We start from the raw sequence: 18,233 nt of genomic DNA, 5'->3' as shown, positions 1-18,233 counted from the left end.
TTTAAACAAATTTATGATTAATTAATAAATATTTAAGTTTTTAATTTTCTCATATATGGATTAATTTTGAAAAAAATAATTCTAGACATACATTTTTTATGAATTAATTATTAACAATATTCTCTTTAATTGAAATCATTTTTATTAATTTTCAAATAATTTTAAAATAATTAATATCAAAATTATTCACATTATAAAAACATTTTTATTTTAAAAGAATATAATTAGAGTAATATAATATAATATCTCATTTCCTTTTCACAACTTAACCAAATAAAATATATGATCATTCATTTCCTTTTTTTTTCATTTACTCATTTTAACTATTCAAATAAATGAATGAACTATCACTTATTTTCTTTTAAAAATCCTTTTTTTTCCTTTCTTTTGTTTTACTAACTTCAATCCAAATATAGGCTAAATTTATCATTTATTTTTGAATGGTTGTAATTTAATTATTATATTTGAATAAAAATTAGAACAATTAATAAAATATTCTTATATGTTCTCATGAAATATAAGAATATATTCTACAAAATTTAATCATAAACCGATTATTTGTGAGAAAACATAGGAGTTTTATAGAAAAAATAAAAATTTTGGATATTCTTCCATCAAATTAAAATGTATATATTGATAAATTCACACTTGTTAAAAATATATAATACATTTAATCAATTACTTTAAGCAGATAGACAAATTTAAAATTTATCTGTTTGAATTTGATGCAATTACTCTTAAAAATATATTTGGTAAATTTAAAATTTAAAATTTAATATTTATAACAAATTTTGTTTCTAAAGTAAGATCTTATTTGTGAAAAAAAAAATATCTTGGATATTAAACCTTAACATAGGTTGAATGATTTGTACATAAAAATTACGTATCATAATTTATATCAATATAAAAATATAAATTATATTTTTTTATTTTTTAACTCATATAATTATTAATAAAATTTTAAATCGTATCACTTTATATCTTATTTTTTTATTATATTATTATATTATATTTTAAATTTTCATATTTATGTTCATTTAAAAGAGACCAACCACGAAAACATACCTTTCAATGCTATAAAAACCTTTTATTCACGCTTCCAACTGGACTGCGAGTCGCTTCCAATACCACTTGCTGACGGTCAGGGGGGATTTTGGATTCTCTTTGGGCCCACTGGGTTGCTGGTCAATTTTTAGGTGATTGTCCTTGTGTTATTTTATTCATTAGGTTTACTTGTCACTTCTTTGGGCTAATTGGGCTCAGTGTGCCCTAGCACCTAATGCTTTAAACAAAACAAATTTTTCGTTAAGGCCCAATAATGGAACCCAAGGATCTCCAACTCATTGACAGGGATTTTTTTTTTTGGTACACAAGGTTGATCTTTTTCACGAACTCCTTTTCTGATTTTCTCCACTGCAGACTGCAGAGAAAAGCAAAAGAATTTTAAAATGGCACAAATTCCAAATTTAGACAACTCTCCTTTGAATCTCAAGTCTCTCAGGTACAAAATTCAATCGATTAATCTCTTTATTTCCTTCAATTTCATTCGATTTGCTGTAATTAATTATGTTTTTATTATTATTTATTTTTTTACAGGGAACAGTCGCAGAGAGATCTTGTTAAAATCCTCAAAGATGTAAGTCTTTATTTTTAAATTGATTAGCATTACATTTTGTTTTTCAACTTAACTACTGTTCGGTTACCGAGAAAAGAAAGGAAAAATAAAATGATGTTGTTGCAAGAAGCTTAGCTTAGTGGACATTTCGTTTCGATTTTATTGATTATTATATATTTTTGGTTATTTTGATGATTTTAGATTCGAGGAAAGAAATGTTTGGTTATTGAACCGAAACTTGGTGGCTCCCTCTCTTTGATTATCCAAACATCTCTTCTTAAGGTAATTCACTTTTTTTTTTTTTTATTAAATGCTTAAATTCAATAAGAAAGTTGCATTCTTCTATGAAAATTCAGCCATTACGGTATCTATTGAAGCATTAAAGGCTCTTATGTTGACAAAGGTTTATATTTCGATTTATTGTTTTTATATTCAGCATGTTTCAATTCATACTTAAATTCAAGAAGAAGGATAATTCTTTTTGGTTTATAATTGAATAGTTATATGAACAATAAAAAAGAATGTACTGGTGTTTTAAAGTTTACGATTATGGATTTACTGTTGACTATGATCAGGAATATGGGATTGAATTGCGGCATCTTTCAGCTGAGCCAGTTCAGACTGATTTCACCAAAGTGGTTTATCTCATTCCTTCTCAGCGTGACTTGATGAAGTTCATATCTTCTCATGTGCATAGTGATATCTCAAAAGGACTTCAAAGAGAGTACTATATCTATTTTGTTCCTCGTCGTGAAATACAATGTGAGAGGGTAAGTACCTTTAGCAAAGAAATCTGTTGGCTGCTACTTAAACTCTTGATGTGCATATATATTGTCTACATAGACACTATAAAGAATCTTCAATGCTATGCAGATCCTTGAGGAGGAAAAAGTGCATCACTTGATAACCATAGGGGAGTACCCCTTGTATGTAGTTCCACTGGATGAAGACATATTGTCGTTTGAACTGGATCTTGCTTACAAAGTATGGAAAATTTACCTTTTTTCCCACCCGAGGTATTCATCTTGTGGTTTCTAAAGAATTTGAACCATTTTTTATGTGTATTTCTGCATGGTAGGAATGTCAGGTTGATGGTGATACAGGCTCTCTTTGGCATATTGCAAAGGCCATTCACAAGCTTGAGGTTCGTTGATACTACTTATGCTATTTATTTGGGCTAGATAATGATGAATCATAGTGGCAGATATCAAGAGTTAATAAAATAAGTTAATTAGATTATTATATGGTTAAGGATATACCAATTTAATACAGCTCTATCTTTCTAAATTCAATTTTTTTTTTCTAAATTTATTCTAAAATTTACATGTTGCAGTCTTCTTTTGGAGTTATACCAAACGTGCGCGCAAAAGGCAAAGCATCTGTTCTTGTCACAGATATTCTTAATCGCATGCAAACAGAAGAGCCTGTGAACTCATCTGATGTAATTATGGCCCCCTTTAAAACCTTTTCTCCCATGCAAATTTAGTTTTAATGCTTGTTGGCTTCATGTATTTATAAATGACTTGTGGCCTCCTACTTCCTTTTTGGTTCTTCAGATGGCTGTACCAGAGATTAACACTCTCATCCTCATAGATAGGGAGGTGAGTCTTGCCTTTTTGTGCACTAAGTAATTTTATTTTTCTAGAATACTTTCATCAAGATGATGTGAGACAGTTACTAAGGCTGTTTTAAGGAGAGTTACAAATTTATTATTTGATTAACACCTAAATGCTTAGCATACCACTAATAATTTACTAAATCAAATTGTGAAAATTCTTTATGTGAGCTCAAAATATACATAGTTTGTTGCCTGTTTCTCTCTCATTTGGCTAAGTTGACTGCAAAAACTAACAATAATATAGTTGGTATAACCTCAAATTTTCTATTGCTTATTTACAGGTGGATATGGTTACTCCTATGTGTTCGCAGTTAACATATGAAGGGCTATTGGATGAGGTAAGCTGATGCAAGTAGCGGCAGTATTGCAATTAAATATTGTTACATATTTTCTTTTCTAATCATCATGTTCATGTCTATAAGGTAGATCAGCCTATCTAGGGAAATAAAATTGGAAATTTATGTTGCTTTATGAGGTTTCTTTCCAAAGGGCTAGTTCTGTCATTATTAATATTTCTTTTGCTGACTATTTCAGTTAGTTTTGTCAGATAAAATATTCTAATGAGGTGGCTTTTTGATGGCATAAGTTGATGGGAAATCTGGATTGTCACTTATGCAACAAACAGTCTGTAAGATATTACATGTCTATATGGCATGAGTTGGTCCAGGGAATGTGATTAGGAAATTAAGCTTTTGTGGTCTTTGCCAAAACCTCTTCTCCTTCCCAATCTGGTGGCTGTTTTTTATTCTGGTTTTACTAAAACACCTGGAATAGTGAGATTGTTGAGCTTCCCAGTTTAATGGCATTGGGTCATTTTATCTGAAATAGGTTGGTTAGATAGAAATCTTACTAACAAAAGAGATTTCAAATCAAAATTGTAATGCTGAGCTCTTTGAGGCAATCGGTGTTCCTATTTTTCTTTGTGGAAAAGAATCAGTATAAGATATTTTGTCTCTTAGTTGGATTTTGTTCAAAGGTGTCTCTTAATTGTTTCACTGCAGTTTTTGCGCATACATAATGGTTCTGTGGAGCTGGATTCGTCTATCATGGGTGTTCAGCAAGAGGGAAAAAAGATTAAGGTCCCGCTTAATTCAAGGTAAAGTTAACCTGTGCTTGATGCATCTCAGTGAAAAATTAAAATAGAACTCTGATTTTTACAAACACTGTGGTTTTGCTTGTGTTTTGACATACGGTCATAGATGGATATGACTTTTAGAAGGTTCTTAACTGTGTACCATTGTTGCATTTGTCAAGTAATTATAGGTTAGCCCTTGAGTGCATAAAACCAAACATGAATATTTTAGTTTGGTGGCTATTTGATTAAGATTTCTATCCTTTCTTTTGTATTTGTCTTGAAGCATGATGAGAAAATTGACTCATATAGGCCTCAGTTAGCACTCTAATCTGTCTTCACAAATAAAAGTAAAAACCCTTTTCACTGAGTTTAAGCATCCTTTTGTTTACTGCCTTCGTCTCCCCTCCATTTCCTCTATCTGATGTCAATTTAAATGCTTATTTTAACTTTTAGTGACAAGCTGTTCAAGGAGATACGAGATCTCAACTTTGAAGTTGTTGTCCAGGTTGACCTGTTTTAACTGTTTCCACATTCTATTTTTCCAATTCTTGCTTCCCCAAAGTTAACATCACTCCCAAGTTTCTCTTCTTAGTTGCCATCTGCAGTATGATTGCAGGTTCTAAGGCAGAAAGCAACATCCATGAAGCAGGACTACACTGAGATGACTACTACTGTATGTGAATAAGAACCTGAACATTCCTCATGCCTCATATGTCATGCTTAATGTCATAACCTGAATATGCCTCGTAGTCAAAATCCTAGTGAAAGAATTTTGTTGCTCACTAGTTAAGTTTTCCTGTGACGATTTAGAAAGCAGTCGTGTGCAAGTAGCAAGAATATTTAAAAGTTTTATTGTATGAAAAAATTATCTGTTGAACTCTTATCCATTGTGTTCACTTCTCATGTATCATAATTTGTGGGTCACTGAGTTATTGCTCCAATGGTTTCCTTCTGGGACAGTTGAACATTCTTAACTTCTTATAAGCCCTTTTTAATTTGTTGAATGCATACAGAACCAAACAGTTTCTGAACTAAAGGACTTTGTCAAGAAGCTCAACTCATTACCTGAAATGACTGTAAGTAGGTTTTTTGGTTTTTGTTCTTGGGAGTTACATTGGCTTCCTAGAAGTGTTCTGGATGAGTTTTAGGTTGTAATTTGCTGCTGATTATTGCTTCAGAGACACATAAATCTTGCTCAACATCTATCAACATTCACATCAAAGCCCTCTTTTCTTGCAAAACTTGACATGGAACACACAATTGTTGAGGCCTCGAGTTATGACATGTAAGTCTAACATGCTTCACCTACTAATCTCATGAACTTAAAATGTCAGTTCTTGCATTTTTCTGTTAGCTAATGCAACTATTACTGCTTGCTCATGGCATTTTTCTTTTGGTGAAGAAACTTATTATTCATTTATCTGAGCCAATTGCAGCTGCCTGTTGTTTAATTCTCTTGAAAAACAGTATCAAAATATCAATATTTGATTTTTCTTTCTTTTTCTACTTTCTAAACATTTGTTTCTGGTCTATGAATGCAGTTGCTTTGAATACATTGAAGAAATGATCCAAAAGCAGGAATCTCTTATCAATGTTTTGCGTCTTCTCATCCTATTTTCTGTAACAAATTCAGGGTTGCCCAAAAAGCATTTTGATTATTTGAGGCAAGAACTGTTTACTCTGTAGAAGTCACTTTTGATCTTGTTTTTCTTCTTTTGTGTTGAAACTGTATGCTAGTTTTTGATTCTTGACTTATACAAATTAACAGCTAATTTTCTTCTTTGACATATGGACTTGGTTATTTAATATATTTGTATTCTTGGTTTAGGAGGGAGCTACTCCACAGTTATGGATTTGAGCACATGGCTACACTAAATAATTTAGAAAAGGCTGGATTGTTCAAGAGGCAGGTATAGAATAAGAATGCATAGTCAGACATTTCCTTCAGTTTGTGAACTAGTCTAATGATCACAAGTTCAGTTGACTGTATCTTAATTTGTTTTGCATTTGACTCTTGCAGGAGTCAAAAAGCAATTGGCTGACAGTCAAACGTGCTTTGCAACTTGTAGTTGAGGATACTGACACAGCAAAGTATTTTCCTTGGACTGATGCAATATTTTCTTAATTGAACTGTCTATAATGTTTGCTATATTTTTATTTCTGTGTTAGAGGTTAGTTACTGCACAGTGTCAAGCTAGGTGGTTGAACAGCCTTGACTGATATTAGTTGCCATATCATCTACATTTTAATTATGGCCAATTTTTCATTTTAGAAGCCCCCACCCCAAACCAAGCTAAAAATGAGAGAGAGAGAGAGAATGGATGAGTGTATTTTTTATAAAGAAACTGTGTTATTGTTTTTAATATTTTCTTGTTTCCACGGTGCAAAGATTTTTTTTTTTTTTTAGTTTTCAATCTCCTTAACACTCTATCATGACAAATAAATGATAATCTCTTGTGCCATTTTATATCTACCAAGCGGTCGATGAATTTCTTCATTGCATGTAAATAGTATATTGCAATTATTTTATGTGCCAAACAAAGAATTATGTGGAAGAAAATTGCTTCATGCTGATAAATATTCACTGGAAGAAACTTCTAGATAGCTGCTTATATATTTATTCTTTTATAAGTACCATCATGGTGTATTCCACATTATTAATCTCTTGGTTATTCTGAAGCAATTTAGTTTGATAACATTTTTAATATTTCTCTGTCCCCTTTTCTTTCTTGGTACAATGCTTTTGTATTTTCTCTTTCTCTGCTGTCAGAACAAACTTTGCAATGCTTGGAGTTAGTTGTAGCATGATATGCTGATGGATTTTTCTCTAGATTTTATCTTACATCTCATAGCAACATTTTAATCCCATGCATACTGTTCTACTTATATGAAGCAGTTAATTGTCCTCTTTTCTTTCCTAATTAAGAAGTTACTTTCTGATTCAACAGTCCTAATGACATAGCCTATGTCTTTTCTGGATATGCACCTCTTAGTATTCGTCTTGTCCAGCATGCAGTTCGATCTGGATGGTGAGTTCTGTTCAATTTCATTCTAATTATTGTATGTGATCTAGATATAGTATGCTCTGCCATTTTCTTCACTTTTCTGAATGAGAAAAAATTGATTCGACACTATCCTGCACTTTGTAATCATTAGAAAGTTTAATGCACAGCAAGTTTATAGAAAGTAGGCCCCAAATCAATCGACAACTAAGCAGACAAGTTTATAGAAATTGGCCATAAATCGATAGCAGACCAAATAGGCCCCAAGTTTATAGAAAACAGGCCCTAAATTGATAGCAGACTAATTAGTAAATTTTGTTGGGAGGAACCACCCCCACCCCATCCCCAAGGGAAAAAAGAAGAGGAAATAATTAATATTTATGAACTAATCATGGTAGAGGAGGACAGAAAATGGGGGCCCAAAGGTTTAACATATAGCAAAACAGGTTGCTGGCAATGTTTGGATAACAGAAAACATGATAGGGTTGAATTTTTAGGCATGGCTAGAGATAGAAAAGGGAGTGAGAATGCAATCTTGAAAGATTTGAAGAAGATGAGTTTATTGAAGAACACAAGTGCCTACCAAACAGAGAGAGATATCAAGAAAATGTGACGAGAGAAGAAAATAGAAAAAGAAAGGTGGGGTAAGGCAACAATTAAAAGAAGTTTTTTTATTGTTAGCCTGAAGTTCTTTTGTTGCTCTTATTTACCAGCCAAGAACTTTAACCAGGCAGGAATATTAATCCAAACCCCTGCCAGCCTTCAATTTGTGAATGTATATATGATAATATGGCCTTACAGGCGTCCTATGGAGGAAATTTTGAAGCTGTTGCCTGGGCCACATACAGAAACAAAAAGGGTCAGTACAATTCTCTGTTTCATCAGATTTGTTTATTTTACTTTCTACCCCTTTTTTTTCTGTCTTATGTTTTACTGTTTCAAATATCTGTATATGGGGTGACATTTCTCTGGAATTGACTTCTATGCACCAAAACTTGACTCCCCAAGTATATTTGTTTTTTGGATATATTTTACTATCAGTGGCATGTTTGTTTTCATAGGGTGGCTTCACTAGTAGTCAATCATTTGACGCATTGCAGGGTGCTTCGAGTGGCTTAGACAAGTAAGTAATATTTCCCTTTTATGCATGTCTCATAATTCCAGTGCTAGGCAAACCATTAAATAATTTCATTTAGATTTTTGTGTGGGAATTTATTTTGGTAATGAGACTCCTTTGTCAGTTAATTGTCCAAAGATAATGATGAAAGGCAATAACCATGAGTATGGGGCAGTAAAATTGAGACTGCCTTTTCTGTAATAATAACCAAAGATGGTTGTTTCAGTGATTACAGCAAGCTCCACTGACTTTTCTGTTTGAAGTATTGTTCCGTTTTTCTTCTCTTACCTCTATAATTTGAAAATAGCAATCTTCATATTCTTTTCCTTTACAGAAAACCTTTTGTTTCTTGGCTCACTCCTTGAGTTATTGCAGAATAGCTGATGGGAGGCGCTCGCTAGTACTTGTTGTCTTTGTTGGAGGGGTAACATTTGCAGAAATTTCTGCACTCAGATTTCTCAGTGCTCAGGTATGTTGATTCTTTTGTGTAAATGGTATGCTCACTGTCGTACAGGGTTTTGTTAACATATATTGCAATAAAAGAGTGATTACTTATTGAAATACATAATATTTTCAGGTATGTTAGGAAGCAATTTTCTTGAGTGTATTTTTTGGATTTGTGACACGGGAGTCTCTAGGGGTGTTCTTTTCTCTTTTCTGTTGCATAGGATTCGGGTGATAACTTTTCTAAGTTAAGAAAACAAAACATTTATCAATCGTATCTCATTACGTCTTGTTTGTGGTAACGATGACTATAAAATGTATTCTAAAGGCAATTGTATATAGTCTAAGGTGGTAAAATAGAAGCATTTAGACTTTTAAGAATGGAAGTGGTGCTGGTGGGTTTCCTGTGCTTAGATTTGTTGGTTTAATTACATTGCGTGTATTTTTGTGGGTTCTTATGACCATGACTGACTGTATGCAATTATAGAAATAGTCAACGCTTCCATGTTATCTCTTATTATGTCCCCTAAGGTAATCCTTTGTTATAAGGTGATTAGAACATGAAGGTAGTTTCTCTTGATTGAGAAAAGTTAAGCGTGCTCATTTGGTAAACCGTTTTTCTTTCTCTCATCTTACTTGTTCTTGCCTTCAAATGTGAAACCCTTGGCTTGATGCTATGTTGTGGTCTTTGTATTTAAATTATTTGTATTTTATCATGATGCATGATTTCTATTGGCTCGAAGTTGCACCATCGAATGTCAACTTTCAAGTTCCTGATGTCAAATGCTATAAAAATTTAAAATATAGTAATTTCAGTGTCACGCAACAATGGTGATTTTGTGTTGACAGTACGCTTGAACACCTCCACCAGAGTGTATAATCTATTTGCTGACATTAATTATTTAAAAATATCTTTCAGTTGTCTATCTTGTTGAAGTAGTATTATTGATCGAACCTGTTTTGATATTGTCCGTTTCTCCTTATTGGTATCTCTCTCTTGCAGGAAGGAATGGCATATGATCTGATTATTGGGACGACAAAAATCATCAACGGTCATTCATTGGTTGAAACATTCTTTGAGAGTTTTGGTTAACTTGTCCAACTTGTGTTAATTAGTGATCCTTTTTTGGGGTTTCGCTTTCCTATCTTCCCTGGAACAACCGCAGCAATCGTAATTATGGCTTATTGGGCATCAAGCGAGGTTGTCAATCTGAAGCGCTTGGCAGGATATGAATGCAGTTGAATCTTGTTGCGTGTCGCCAGGGTATCTATTGTGTTTATTCGATTTTGCAGCAATATCTATTCTGCGGAGACATTTATTTTGTGTCTTGAGAGTGAGTTGGGGATGGTATGATTGTTATGTGATGAAGATGAACATACAGGATCTGTCAGCGAAGTAAATGTGTACTTTGAATATGTTTATATGGATTCAATAATTTTTGATTCGATAATTTTAAATACAATATGATGATATAATATAAAAATAATATAAAAAAATATAAAAGACAAACAAAAATTTTAACGAAATTTTGATAAAAATAAAAAAAAAATGTATTTTTTGTATATGGGTTTGATAAAAATATAAAAATGTATTTTGTACTTGATGTGTTATGAGTTATGATATGATAATTATTATGTATTATGAATTGACCCGAAACAAATGTCACAAATGTATGAATAATGATATTTAACCAATCATAAAAACAAATCTGGCAATGTTGGCTCAAAACCAAATCTTATTGAATCAGCTATATATTTGTTTGAGGGGTTTTTAATTATTTTTTTTCGAAATATTATGGTGGGTGGAGGGAAGGAAAAAAATCTTCAAATTTGTTGAAAGAATGGAATTGTTGACCCCACGGTCGATGCAAACGGTGTAATAATGTGGTTAGATCAAAGTCGGGCTTGAAAAATGTTGGAACCCTCTATGCAAGTTAGAGAGACTAACAGAAAATTCTATGGCTTCACATGCAAGGAATGGAAATTGGGTGAATTTATATTCGTTGTGACAGGAAAAATCAAATTTTAAACTTGTCAAAGTCAGATGTGAATTGTTATTTGGTCATTACAATTTTGGGTTAGTCTTTCATGCAGCACACGAATTAGATCTTCAAACATTAGGTTTTTTCCACGATGATATAAAAAATCAAACCAACAGTGACTGCAAATGGTTAGGCTCCATAATTTATCATTTCCACAATGAAAGAAAATTAGAAATTCATCCAAATAGTTATGGCAAATGGTCTTTGATGGTTTTGTATTCCCTTTTGATCAAGACAAGTCCTTTACCTGTAAAATCTGAGTCACTAGGATACGTTGAACCTCACAAGGATCGTTCATTTTAGAGACTACAATTGCTGTAACGGTTGAAAAATTTTGGGTTTAAAAACACGTTAAAAAGTATGCTACGAAAAATATTATTTATAAATTTTAAATGTTAGATATTGTTATGAAAAATTATTGCGATAAATTAAAATGTCCAAAAAATTTGTATAAAATAATAAACATTTAATAATAGGAGGATAATAAAATTATTTTTCACAAAAATTGCATTTGAAAACAAAAGCATTTTTTCAAGAATTTTTTGGTTTGGGTTTGCCAAACCAAGCTTTTAAACCAAAAAGTTATGCATATTTTTTTAATTGTTTAGCATTTGTACGAAATAAAAATATGTTTTTGAACGATAAAAATAAAAAATGATTTTTTCTCGCTTCGCATCTAACCAACATTAAAAATATTATTTTTAATATTTGAATATGATTCGAGCTTATTTGTATAAATTCGTAATCGATTCAATTCGATCTAAAATTAATAAAATATTTATTTTTAATATAAAATTAAATAATATATATATATTTATATTAGAGTAGATTTGCATAACACCTGATTTTGACTTTTTTTAGAAGTATCTGCCCTGAAACCCGATTAAAAAAAAAAAAAACTGATCTTATAGGGTTGGGTCGGGTTGTAATCCAATGGAAGGTTAACCATGAATAAAAGTAACTTTCAACCTCGATGCTAATCAAACCGAAGATCACTTACTGCAGAGGCGCAAGAACTTGCCAATTCCTTGTTCCTAGTAATCTCATCATACAGAAGGTCATTGGCGTACAAGTTATGCCAAGCAATTCAAAGATCCACTTGAAAACAGCTTCCCTTAGAGCAAATTATCATTAAAATAAATACGACAGTAGCTAACCTCCACTTTATGCTTGTCAAAGTTTACATGAAAAACTCTAAGCTTTATCAAACTCCATATACTATAATTTACAGCAGGTATCATGCAACAATATGGGTAAAGATCAAATTTTCTTAAAATACCTTGTATTAAATATGGTAATACCCTGAAACAGGGATGGGATGCAGAAGAGCAAGTCCTCCCAATGCCAAGGCCGATCGATGTTCACTGCTCTTTTGAACATCCTGTTGATATACATTTCCTTCATATACCCATCATGTACAGAGGCTGTTTGAAACACCAAATAATATTAACATGGATTTCACAAAGAACTCAGAGAGGCCGGATTTTCCTTTGCTTCAAGTCGTTGGAGGAGTTCCAAGATACTTCCAGCTTTTCTCTTTGCTCTGTCAGTGCCACTGTCAGACAGTTCCTTTAGTGCCTCCTCTGCACCAAATTCCTTTGCTATTTTTAGTTGCTCTATATCACCCATGCAAAGTGACCACAGTATGGCTGCAGCATTCTCCCGATTACGTGGAGAACCAGTCCGAATAACCTCCATTAAAACAGGAATTGGGTCAGCCTGACCAATTGCCACCTTTCCTTCTTGATGGCTTGCAAGAATGGCCAGAATCGCCAATGCTTCATCCACCATCCCACCTCCTGCATCCTTCAGCAGTCTCATCAATGGTGGCACTATACCAGCCCTAACAGCCCTTGCCTTGTTTCCCTGATAGATTGACAGATTGAAAATAGCAGTAGCAGCATCCTTCTTTCCTCTTGGAGACCCTTCACAAAGCAGCTTTATAAGGGCAGGAATAGCCCCGGCTGCACCTATCGCCACCTTATTCTCATCTATAACAGACAAACTGAAAAGGGTAGCAGCAGCATTTTCTCTAGCCTCCATGCTGCCATTTTTCAACACATCTACTATATCAGGTATAGCTCCAGCATTAACAATGGTTCCCTTGTTACTGTCATTGATGGAAAGGTTGAGAAGAGCTGTCACGGCATGCTCTTGTGTTCGAGGATCCGTGGAGGACAATAACTCTACAAGAAGAGGTATGGCCCCTGCCTCAGCAATACACACCCTATTATCTGCATTTCTTTTTGCCAATAACCGGAGTTCACCAGCAGCTGCTCTTTGCTGTTCTGAATTTCCATTTGCAAGTTTTTCCAATAAAGCGAGGATAGCAGCACGATCACAGTCTGAGACACAGCTTCCTGGTTTTTTGCTTCTACAAGTCCCTTGTTTTTTAGGCAGCTCAACGCCATTGCTCTCACACCACAAAGCTATGAGACTTTTTAAAACATAGTTTGGTGTAAGGGCTGTGTGCACTAGTGTCTGCTGCGTTTTGGGACAGGTCTTGTGCCCTGCATCCAACCATTTCTGGATACAGGATCTTTCATATGTCTGCAAAAGAAAGCAAAAAACAACTAAGAATATTGGAACCAACAAGATTAAAATATCTATTTTACTGTTTAATAATAATAATAAAAAAAAAGTTAGGGATGCATTTTGCCAGTTAACCTGTCCAGTGGAGACAATTACAGGGTCTCTCATCAACTCAAGAGATATTGGGCACCGGAAATCATCTGGGATAACAGGTGATCTATGTTTCATCATGCCCTTTTCACCCTCAGAGGAGTCAGCTTCAGGATTTTCAATTGGTATATAATCTTTAAGCTTCTTGAGCAGTGATGACATCTTCTCAAAGCACTCCCCCGGATCTCCATCACTGGCAATAGCCAGTTCATGGAGAGCAAATGACTCTTTTGTTAGATCATTGATTGTCCTTAGCTGCAGCTTATCTGAAAGTCTTTTGAGAATTGCAGGGTCGGGATCTTTCTCTTTCTGTGCTACAGCTAAATCCTGGTCTAGTTGCAAATCAGGGGAGTCTGGTCTTTCTTTTGCTCTTCTGAATTGTGTATGAACAAGTTCAATCTGACAAGAAATATAACAGGTCAGACAAGTCATCAAAGCTTTGTATATTATTGATCTATTTATTATAGCCATTAGTTTTTGTCAGCATGTGCATTTTGCTGAGTCTTTCCATCTCTTGCATGCAAAAGTTCAATGAGATAAATACTAAGAAAAGGGAATAGAAGTTGCAAGCACGTAGGAATTTATTTATCAATCGCTTGATTCTAGCTGTTTGTTCTTGTCAAACTATAGTTTTACTTATTCCAAATGTGCATGGAACAATTCAAACAAAATAAAGACTAAAGATAACAGTTTTATTTTGGGCAAAATTTCCAAGGAAAAGTACCTGCTCCTGGACTTCCTCTGATATATCGAGTTTATCATAAGGAATCTCATTCAATGCTGCTTCGATTGTTTCTGTCATTTGCTGGAACTTTCCTGCTATCTCGTCCATTTGCAGAGCCTGTGAGAAGTAATGCAGAACTCGTCTCAATGAATGACTAGTACATGAATATAAAGGTATTCGTGAAAGATAAAATGGTTAATTAGCAGCAAAATGATTGTTTAAGTATGAAAAAGATCAAGCTTATTTCTAAGGATCTTGAAGAAAAAAAAAAGAAGATGTTTATATGACATTCTAAACTCTGAGAAATTAATCTAACTTGTTTGTGCCCTTAATAAGTTTGCATATCAAGTAAAATTAAAAGCATGGGAAAAAAGGAGGAATTTCTTTTCATTCGGATCCAGAGTAAACAGATTACTATTACACACAATTCGTAACAAAACGATACTCAGTAGGTTTGTAATAACAATATTTTACGCGCTTCCATAGTTCCATTGATAACCTCAAAATAAATTCCCAAAATTGGTACAGGCAATCAAAAGCTATAAAACCTTAAACACTTGAAAGGCCAAAACTCATACAAGACAAAATCCACCAGCTTTTCAAATCTAACGAAACACTTCAAAGGGTCATCTGTGATGCTTCATGGGAAAAATAAAAATCCTATAATATATATTCCTAGGACCTGATTCATCAATAGAACCTAGACAAAGCATCAATGCCAAAAACACAAGCTTTGAAGAACATCTAGTCATTGTGTATAACATTTTTTTTATCAAAACAAAAAAATGGCAAACAATGCACGAAATAAGGACAGTGATAGTATGCAGTAAACTCTCAAATAATACCAATATAACTTTATGATTATAGAATTATATTTTGTAATTGATCTCTTATGTCTTAATTGGGTGATTGAAAGAACTCATTTTAAGTAAGATAGTTCTTAGAAAAATATAAAAGTTCTAATCTTCCATTAGAGTTGATAATTGCTAACATACAAACATAAGTCAATGGGTATTTTTCTTTGTTTTCTTACTCAAATTTCTAAACTCTTAGTTCAGTTATCAGGATTTGATTCCTGACAACGTCAAGTATCCAAAAAAAAAAAAAAAATCATAGTAATAACAATATTTTAAACATAAATTTCGTTCGTACGATTCAGCGTGAGAATGTTAGGCTAAATAGCCAAATCCAACTGAATATTCACGTCAACGGAAGCATAATCAAATAATCAATCAATCACGTAAGAAATAATAATTTAACGCAGTTTGATCCAACCGACTTACATCTAAGGATGAAAAAAAAAATTCATTAGTTATAAAGAATTACAAATATATAATCTCAATCAATCACTTAATGATTAATACTTATAAACCCTTCCAGTCTCCTCTAATTCTATGAAATATTCTCAACTTAAACAAATATATATTCATATATACCATACTTATATGGACTCTTTCAATCTCTTTTAGTTCACTCACAAATATTTTAGTTCCTTCACAAACATTAAAACATATACGCATAAAAACATAAATCTCTGATAATCTTATAAAACTCCATAATTCTCTTATATATTTTTTGTCATTTCTAAACTTATAAAGATTTTATTTATTTATAAATATATAAACTTACCTTGAATCTTTTTTCTTTTAAATATAATACCTAATCCATCTCAAACAAAAATGTTATGAAATTTGATTTACTGTTAAAAAAAAAAGGTACAAAAGCAAGGATTGCTTAAAATACAAAATAGAATACTAAAAAAAAAAAAGGAAGAAAAATCTATTTGACATCTTAAGAAAACTGAAAACCTCCATCAATACAATCCAAATTCAATCATTTAATAAGATTCAGAAAATCAGGTCAAGTTCTGATTTTTATTTTTGAACAAAACAACACTCAGGCTCAGCAAACAAACATAAAGTTTTGACTTCTTTTTTTTTTTAATTTTCAAACCAACATCACATGGCACCAAAGAAAAGAAAAACACAAACTTTTCCCTTTCGTTTTCATTAACTTTCTTAGCGACCAACAGAGAATTAATACTCAAAAAAATGAAGAAAAACATTACCTGATACAACTTGCTTCCTTCATTGACCGAATTAAGAAGCTCTTTAGCAGAATCCAAAGCAACCTTCAGCAGCTCAAACCCTGTAATCTCTTCAATTTTTATCATTATCTCTTCGTTTCCGTCTCTCAATTCTTCAAACAAAGGACTCAACAGCTTGATTCTACGTACCAAATTCCCATGCATTTTCTTACACGAGTTTTTACACTCTGGTAACCCAGATATCCCCTTCACCAACTCCGCCAGTTGACTCAGTATCTGGCCCTTGGAATCACCCGTTAGTCCCATGATCATTCAAAAACAATAAAAATAAAAAAAAAAATCCAAAATTGAAGGAAAAGTTTTGATCTTTTGAGGGAATTAAAAGGTACCCAGACTGGGAAATTGGGTTAACTGAAATGGGTATTTCGGGAATTTAACAAAAGGATGCCATGGAAGCTGGGATTTTAAGCTGGTTCTTGTTAGAACAAAGAAAGAGAAAAGAAATAAATTTTGAGAACCAGATTAAAGATTGTTATTTTGTTTTAATAATTGAAAGGAGGATTGATTTCAATTAATTAATAATGAGAAATTTTAAATGATTTATTAATCAAATGATTACTTGGTCGTACTGTTCATTTTTTATGGTTGGGAAAGGGAAAGAAGATTTTGGTCATTTTTGACAAAATAATTGTTTCATTTTGACGAAATTACCCTTTATTTTTTCATTTTTTGAATTTTTTTGAAAAAAAATTATAATTGAAAAAATATATATAAGGATAGTTGGCGATTTTTAGATAAAAGAGAAATAATTAGCAGTAAACAAAAAATGCACTAAATTTTACACAATAATTTTATTGAAGGTAAATTATTGTAATTACCCAATCTTTTTATTATTGTTGATAATTACAAACAAAAGTAAATTATTGTAATTACCCAATCTTTGACTTCTATTATCAACAAAATTTTAAAAGAAAAAAATAAATATTCAAAAATCACTCTCTAAAATAATAATAATAATAATAATAATAATAAGTAAATCGATAGTATATATATTTAAAATGGAAAATTTTAAATATAAATTATGAATAAATTCTCATATTATAAAATAAAATAAAATAATTATACAAGTTTTCAATATAGAATATTTAAGTGAAATTTATAAAATTTAAGTGTTTTATTTCATTTTGTTTCTAAAATCATATTATATAATATATATATTTATTGCCAATAAAAACAAATTAAACTTTTTTCCCTAAAAATACTGATAACTCAAATATTTAACTTTTTCTAAGAAATAAGTATTTAAGATTTGAATATGTTAATAAAAGGGGCAAAACAATAATTTGAAGCAAAACAAGGGCATTTCCGTCCGAATAATATTCGTTGGCTTAGCGCCTGAGCCATGACATCACACCCACCAATAATTTGTCGGCTTCCCGCTGACGTTCTAGATTTATGATGGAGCCGTTAAAAGCCTCGGCTTCCATCGGCTCCACCTCAAGTCAAAGTTCAATATTGTTGGCTATTAAATAGACTTTTTCTTTATTTTAGTTTGACATGAATTATATTTTGTTTTTCATTTTATACATAAAATTTACAATCCATTTTTTTTTCTGTCGTCTTACGATCGTGGAAAATTATAAGCCACTAGTTTCATAGATTTTTAATGAATCTGATATTTAATTTAGTTAATATAATTATTTTTAAAAATTAATATTTAATAAATTTAAAATTTAAAATTTAAAATAAATTGTCAATAAAAACTTAAATTTAAATCTATACTATTTAATATCCAACAAGCATGTTACCATTTAAGTCAATTTGCAATAATTTTTAGGGTAAATTAGGTCTACCGTTTTTAAATTTT

At 32.0% G+C, this 18,233-nt stretch overlaps 2 protein-coding genes across 3 annotated transcripts; one reads left to right on the top strand and one right to left on the bottom strand.

Moving 5' to 3' along the window:
* The first annotated feature begins 1,367 nt into the window (after nucleotides 1-1,367).
* Nucleotides 1,368-10,322, top strand: ATVPS33 (Sec1/munc18-like (SM) proteins superfamily). Of its 2 annotated transcripts, none has more exons than XM_022909709.2 (22): nucleotides 1,368-1,501; nucleotides 1,597-1,636; nucleotides 1,817-1,897; nucleotides 2,191-2,385; nucleotides 2,489-2,599; nucleotides 2,694-2,759; nucleotides 2,949-3,056; nucleotides 3,172-3,216; nucleotides 3,515-3,571; nucleotides 4,235-4,329; nucleotides 4,762-4,813; nucleotides 4,925-4,981; nucleotides 5,322-5,384; nucleotides 5,487-5,593; nucleotides 5,850-5,972; nucleotides 6,137-6,218; nucleotides 6,329-6,399; nucleotides 7,257-7,337; nucleotides 8,112-8,169; nucleotides 8,411-8,433; nucleotides 8,803-8,896; nucleotides 9,875-10,322. In XM_022909709.2, the coding sequence occupies exons 1-22, from the start codon at nucleotides 1,449-1,451 to the stop codon at nucleotides 9,962-9,964; spliced, it is 1,752 nt and encodes a 583-aa protein (XP_022765444.1). In that variant the 5' UTR covers nucleotides 1,368-1,448; the 3' UTR covers nucleotides 9,965-10,322. The 2 variants fall into 2 exon arrangements, with proteins under 2 accessions (XP_022765444.1, XP_022765443.1); XM_022909708.2 differs by having other exon boundaries at nucleotides 8,372-8,433.
* Nucleotides 10,323-12,012: 1,690 nt separating this feature from the next.
* On the bottom strand, nucleotides 12,013-17,013 carry PUB14 (plant U-box 14). Its single transcript, XM_022909707.2, has 4 exons — nucleotides 16,388-17,013; nucleotides 14,320-14,436; nucleotides 13,581-13,994; nucleotides 12,013-13,463 (listed from the first exon to the last, which is right to left on the bottom strand). The coding sequence occupies exons 1-4, from the start codon at nucleotides 16,676-16,678 to the stop codon at nucleotides 12,372-12,374; spliced, it is 1,914 nt and encodes a 637-aa protein (XP_022765442.2). The 5' UTR covers nucleotides 16,679-17,013; the 3' UTR covers nucleotides 12,013-12,371.
* Between the last annotated feature and the right edge of the window lie 1,220 nt (nucleotides 17,014-18,233).

This window comes from Durio zibethinus, chromosome 19 (genome assembly GCF_047325235.1).
Source record: "Durio zibethinus cultivar Kanyao isolate XHJ-2024 chromosome 19, ASM4732523v1, whole genome shotgun sequence".
In the NCBI taxonomy this organism is placed as follows: Eukaryota; Viridiplantae; Streptophyta; class Magnoliopsida; order Malvales; family Malvaceae; genus Durio; species Durio zibethinus.
The sequence above is the reverse complement of the archived record's forward strand: the minus strand, read 5'-3'. Positions and strand labels throughout refer to the sequence as shown.